The sequence below is a fragment of the Micromys minutus genome (genome assembly GCF_963924665.1).
Source record: "Micromys minutus genome assembly, chromosome: 15".
NCBI lineage: Eukaryota > Metazoa > Chordata > Mammalia > Rodentia > Muridae > Micromys > Micromys minutus.
The window spans coordinates 14,427,758-14,434,799 of NC_137984.1; the positions used below are offsets into that span (position 1 = coordinate 14,427,758).

The 7,042-nt window shown below is 42.9% G+C and overlaps 1 protein-coding gene across 1 annotated transcript; it reads right to left on the reverse strand.

Moving 5' to 3' along the window:
- Nucleotides 1–524: 524 nt before the first annotated feature.
- LOC308430513 (proteasome subunit alpha type-6-like) lies at nt 525–1,174 on the reverse strand. Its single transcript, XM_080929655.1, has one exon. The coding sequence runs from the start codon at nt 1,049–1,051 to the stop codon at nt 548–550; it is 504 nt and encodes a 167-aa protein (XP_080785781.1). The 5' UTR covers nt 1,052–1,174; the 3' UTR covers nt 525–547.
- Nucleotides 1,175–7,042: the final 5,868 nt, after the last annotated feature.

Consider the following 7,042-nt stretch of genomic DNA (forward strand, 5'->3'; position numbering starts at 1 on the left):
CAGTTCCCAACTAGGTTTACACAGTTTAGTTCCAGTTTACAGTCTAGAGACTTCCACTCACCAAGGTGTACAACTGTCACTACTGTTTACTACCAGAGCCAAGCAGGACACCCGAGCAGAACCTCTTTGTCACTAGTGGTTAGCCACCTTCTCAAGCCCATGGCCGCCCTGTCTTGTCACCTGTCTGCTCTAATTGACTTTCTCTTTCTTTACATTGGCGTACTCTAGAAATTTCATAAAAATGGAATCACAGTATTTGGGCGTTCGTTTTCTGGCTTCTTTCACTTAGCGTTGGCAGCGCTCAGAGTTCATTGTGTTGTAGCTAATGTCAGGGCTCCATTCCTGTGTGTCTGAGGATTAGGCCGTTGTATCAAATAAATCCCATTTGTTTGTGCACAGCCTCCCCCCCCCCCCTTGTCTCTAAAAGCACTGTTTTATTTATAGAGTCCTAGCCAGTCAGTGGCAGGAGGAGAGTCTCCAGGGCCTCTATCATGGCGGCTTGTTACCAAGCACACATGGCACCATGGATCTGGTAAGCTGTAAGCGTTCAGTCTCTCTCCGCTAGAGCAACAAGGTGAGCGTCAATCTCTGCTTCTGTAAGAATCCTGAATTTCGGATTTTCAACTGTAACTACTCCGACTTCTATTTCTGAAGGTTTGAAATCAATCGACAGAACAGTAGACAGGCATGTAATTGCAGTTTCCACTGTCTGCTCAAATGTCCAATCAAATTTCTTCTTCACTTGTTTTTCAAGGAAGGTGGTTGACTCTGTCTGTTTAACTCCTGCTGCGGTGGCTTTAAAGCCACAGTAGTAGCCTGCAGGATCACACTTGTACACTTGAGGGCCTTGTTCTTCATCTATACCAATTAAAATCATACAACAACCAAGTGGCCTCATTTCAGCATTCTGTGTGTAGACTTGAGAAATATCAGCAATTCTTTTACACAGGATGTCCACAGGAATCTCATAGCCATATTTGTATTTCCAATTAGCTGCCTCATGGCGTGCCCTCTGCACCTGGGATCTGCTGTCAGCTGTCATCCCTGTCATCAAGCAACCAATGTTTTCCGTTATCTTGAATAGGTGAGTCACTGTGCTGGAATCCAGTAGTTTGTCAGGCACTTTCTTCTGTGTGACAATAACTGCGCAGTCCTTCCCTCTGACAGCTACAGATGTAAGTCCACCCGGTTAGTAGCCTTAAAAGCATATTCTACTTGGTAGAGTCGGCCCTCGGGAGAGAAAATAGTAATGTGACAGTCAAAACCGGCGCTGGAACCACAGCGTTCCCGCTATTTCAAACACAGTCTGCACCCGTAGCACACGCTCCAGGCACACAAGCCCCTCCCGGAAGTAATCCACATGTCTCTTAAGAAAAAAACAAAAACAAAAACATGTCAGCTGTTTCTATTTTTAGGCTGTTCTGGCTAAGTTCAGTATATGAATTCATATGCAGAGTTTGGGGATGCATGTTTTTAGTTTTGTAGGTCATTTGAAGGGCAGAATTGACAGTCATATGGTAAGACTCCAACTCCCGTCCAGTTATTTTCCAAAGAAGCTGCACCATTTTGCTGTGTGAAGATTCCTGTTTCTCTCCATCCTCTCTAATATTTGCTAGTGTTCTTGCTTTTCATGGTGTCCATTCCAGTGGATGTGGTTGCTCTGACGTGATTTCCATAAAGACAAAGGATTTAACATCTCTGCACTTGCTTGGTGAGTACTTATCTTCTCTGGAGAAATGTTTGTTCAAACTTCTGCTCATTTAAAAATTTAGTTTATTGTTGATTTTTCATGACTTCTTTAAATGTTCTGAATGCATATGTGTCTTAGTCAGAGTTTCTATTCCTGCACAAAACTTCATGACCAAGAAGCAAGTTGGGGAAGAACGGGTTTATTCAGCTTACACTTTCATATTGCTGTTCATCACCAGAGGAAGTCAGGACTGGAACTCAAGCAGGTCAGGTATCAAGAGCTGATGCAGAGGCCATGGAGGGATGTTACCTACTAGCTTGATTCCCCTGGCTTGCTCACTCTGCTTTCTTACAGATCCCAGGTCTACCAGCCCAGGGATGGCACCATCCACAATGGGCTGGGCCCTTCCCCTTGATCACTAGTTGAAAAAATGCCTTCCAGCTGGATCTCATGGAGGCATTTCCTCAACTGAGGCTCCTTTCTCTGTGATAACCCCAGCTTGTGTCAAGTTGACACAAAACCAGCCAGTACCATATGCCTTAGCAGATATGCAATTTATAACATTTTCTGATTTGTGAATTTGTTTTTGTCGTAATGAGATTGTGAGCCATGAGGTAATTGTTTCTCAAACAGGGAACAACTCCATCCATATGAAAAGACAGGGCAGTCTTCATGAAGAAGATAAAATCTATTATTTATTGAAAGAAATAATATAACTAAGATAACACTGGACATCAGAAAGATGAAGATATGCGTTGCGGGAAGAAGGTGGATTCATAAAGGGTGGGGCTCAGTTCACTTCGTTGATACCTTCATTTATATTTGTGGCTATATAACCTGAGTTCAGCTGAAATTACCAACCAGAGCGAAAAGCATGTACCCCTCAGATCCTGGATCTTATCAATACAAAGTCAAAATCCTTTAATTTGCTTCAATGGCTTTTAGACCCTAATAACCAGTCAGCACTTGGCTTCATGGATGTCTACGGTGTTGTGCAAAACTTGTCACTCCTTCAAGCACTCTTCACCAAATTTCATGTGGACTTTGTCCAGTAGTTACACCAGCTAACTAAAGCTTTCTTCTTAAGCAAAAAAAAAAAAAAAAAAAAAAAGCATGTTAAGGAGCCAGATATGGCATACAGATACAGCTGAGGATGTTTACAGCTAACCATCTGACTGAACAGGGGGACCCCTAACGAAGAAGCTAGAGAAAAGGACTAAAGGAGCTGAAAGGGTTTGCAACCCTATGGGAAGAACAACATTATCAACCAACCAAACCCTCCACAACTCCCAGGGACTAAAACACCAACCAATGAGTTGCTATGGAGACACCCATGGCTCCAGTTGCATCTGTAGCAGAGGATAACATTGTCTGGCATCAAAGGGAGAAGAGGCCTTTGATCCAGTCGAGGTATATTTTCCCAGCATAGGGGAATGCCAAGGCACTGAGGTGGAGAGGGTGGGTTGGTTGAGGGAGCACCTTCATGCAGGCAAGGGAAGGGGAGGGGATATGGAAGTGGGGGAAAGGGAATAACATCTGAAATGTAAATACAGAGAATATTTAATAAAAAATGAATAAACAAACAAACAAATAAATGTTAAATGGCATCTATACAAAGGCATCTTTACAGTTTTGTTTGTGAAGCTTGGTCAGTAGCACTTCTTGTTTCTCTTCCTCATTTATTGTCATTAAAAGCTAAGGTCACATAACGCAAGCTGGTCCTACTGTCTCCACATTATGCTACCACTAGAGGTGACTAAAGGAACAGGAATCTCTCTTACAATGTCCACGTGTCCTCCAGGAGCATGGCTTATCAGTCATTGATCTATGCAGCCAGAGTTACATAAGAATAAATAACAGAAATTGCTTCGTCCTGGATTTCTTGGGAAAAATTTTCAGATATGTCAGGTAAACACAATGAGGAACTCTTGTAAAAATTTGCTTTTCTTTGTCAAATCTGGACATGTAGAAGATCATAAAAACCGATATCCTCCTCTATATCATCAGACGCAGATACAGGATTACAGAACCAGGACAAAGTGTAATTCTTACCGATTTGGGGCCCGTGATTCCTAATGATCTGATACAGGTCAGAATGAAGCAAGATGCGTAATCTATGCCAAGTTCACACATACACTTGTGACATTTAGAAAAGACAACAGTCGTGATGTAGAAGATCAAAAGGAGAGGAATTACCACGTATGGCCGAGAGGTCAACAGTGAGATGGTGTTGCCTAAGAGAAGAGAGAAGAAGGCATCAGGATTTGTCTCAGGACAGTGACAGGTGGGATTTGCATTGTCCTTAGACTCACACAGCTGAGGTGGGACGGTGACATCAACAAGCAAGAGCAAGAAGCCCGGAGCAGAGAGGATATCCTGAAATATTCAACTCAGCTTCCCTTAGCTGTCAACCTGGGACATAAAAATAGGAGGCTGTGAGGAAGGGAGATTGTAATCCATTGCACACTGTTCTATTTTTCTCAGAAAGATCTCTTGGGGGTAGGTAGACAAAGGAAATCAATATAAACAATAGAGGATTCTGATACATTCAGGAAATGGAAAACAATGTTCAACATTAATAGCTGGATGGAGCCAAACTGATAGGCAAGTAGTGGAAAGTTCCACGACCTTCTGAATTTTTATCTGCCTTGAGGATACAATACAATATCTACTGCTGATATCAAAGTGATTTAATTAAATACACCCTCTACCTCCTGCCTCTACACTATGGACCAAAGCTACTTCCAATTGCAGGAGAGGCCATCTTGGGTAGGGGCTCTGTTCTCAAGAAGGATCTCATGGAACAGAGACATGTTCTGAATCCAGAACTGAATTATGTCTCCAAATAAGAGCACAGAGGTGGACGGTACAGTGGCAGGGTTGCACTTGGGCGATCGGCTGTGTAAGTTAGAAACATGCAAGAACTCTTTACATTAGCTATGTACAAAACCCCATTGGTATTTCAGGTGGATATATATAGACGGTAATTTTTTTTTTTTTTTTTTTTTTTTTGAGATGAGTCAAACTGTGATCTTCATATCTCAGTCTTCTGGGTAGCTGAGATTACAGGTACTTCCCATCCTGTCCACTCTCCCATCTACAAGTTTTGAGATTTTGTTTCATTCCTTAGCATGGAGTCCTAGGGTACCACTGTCTCAGACACAAAGCACTGTGTGTCTTTCCTATGACGCCAGAGGTAAACAAGGTGGTTTTCATTTGGTAGCCATGGTCCAGAGTGTCTCAGACCGTCACACTTTCTCCACACTAGTGTCTTAATCACAACTGTGTTCCAGGTGTAGATAAAAACAAGAGTAGCCACAAGGGAATTTTCGCTCACTTATGAAGACTCTGACGGAGAATATGCCCGCCTACATCTTATTGTCCAGAGAGCAATCTTACGATCACACCAAACAGGGGTAAGGGAAGGACTAAAAGCTTGAAATAAAGAACAAGTACTGAGGACAGACCACAGTACTCGGTATTAGCAAAACGACATTTCAGAAGGAAAATATGAGTCTGGGTTTTCCAACCCCCCCCCACACACACAAACACACACTTGCCCTGTACTTGTGTATTGACTTCTACCACAGTAACTTGCTGATTCTCAATTTTGGGATAGAACCAGACTTGCCTGAGAGCTTGGAATGTCTAGATGGGTACTTGATGGGGTGGATGCACTCCTGTGGGGCAAGTGGAACCGTGCCACCAGACAGAAAAACTGGTAAAATTGAGCAGATTAAGCAACCCCAGCAATTCTTATAATGGAGAACAGCAGGCGTTTGGGTGTGTTCCCAACCAGATTCCTTTCCTGGAGCATGTGACCCCAACACTCCACTAAGAGAACCGTGACAACTAGTCACATAACATGGAAACCCAGAGTTCTTTGCGCTAATGAGGTATCTAGATGGGTCCTGAGGGTTTAGCCAATAAGCTTCCCTTCCTGGACATTCCTTCCTGCAGAAGGAATTTCATCTCTGGTCCAACCTGAGTAAGTCATGGGCATCCATTTTCTACCATGAATAAACAGTTTGGACAAGCAAGGACTGACTGTTTCCTTCCTCATGGACTACTGTGGGGGAGGGGCTTCTTCATACAGGTCTCCCGCAGGAGGCTTCTCTGCCCGCACCGGAACTCACCCTGAGCTAAGCGGGATTATCCCTCCCCCTCTTCAGTTCCGGTTCTGAACTCTTCCGGGTCCCAGCGGCATCCATGCCCGGGAGTCTGAGAACTGCAGCCTTCTGATAATGTTCCAGCAGCGCCAAGGCTGTGCTCTTCTTGTCAAAACACGTTTTACTTGGTTTGTTGGCTTTTTTAAGCCTTCCACAGTTGACTGCATTGGACCGCTGTGTGCTTCTTTCTGTGTTAGCCCAGCAGCCGTCACCATGCCTGATCACAGTGTTAAGCTGACAAATCCAGGGCGGAGTGAATATGTACTTGCCTCAATGGACAGAGGCATTTTCCAGAGACCAAATACCATCAAACAATTGATCGACTTACTGATGACCATCAAAAAGTTGTTATATTCATGGCCTAAAAAGTATAGGAAGAAGAAAGGGGAGACTGTTGATATTTAAAGGTTGCAAAGTTAGAGAAAAAAAGAATGAATTCATTCTTCACATATTCATATATAGTCTATTGTAAATATGTAAGTATTCGGGAGATATTTAGTAGGAGAATTTAACCTAGCAAGTATACAATGAAGTCTATTTAGTTTCTAGACAAGGTTACTGGAATGCAGGTTAGTGAGTCAGAAGTGAGCACAGAGTAGTTATAAATTTCCTTAAAAAGAAAATTCAGTTTCTACCATGTTGAGAAATGGTCACCTGTAGACTTTATCAATTTCCAATGAACTGCAACCTCACACATTGTGCCCAGGAGCCCTCTGCTAACTTCTTTGAGACAGGGTCTCTCATTGGTTGACTACAATCACACCAATTCCGCTAGGCTGGGTGGTTATGATGGAGCCCCAGGAATCTATTCGTCTCTCTCTGCCTTCCAGTTCTCAGACTGCAGCTCTAGACTTTGATCGATGAAAAATTATTAATTTAAAGTTTAGCTAAAAATGAAGGGAAAATTTATACCTTCCTAAAATGACATAGTCCAGGCACCGAAATTGACACTCATATGCCATATTTTGTGTTTATGTACACAAAATTCAGTCAGGTATTGAAGCCCACGTATCTCATTATATAAGTGCAAAACAACCCAAACTGGAAAATGCGAAGGTAGTTATTAAACACAGCCATCCTGGCCAGGTGTGGTTGTGCACACCTTTGATCCCAGCACCCAGAAGACAGCAGCAGGAAGGTCTCATGAGTTTGAGGCTAGCCTGAGCTATTTAGTAAGTTCTAT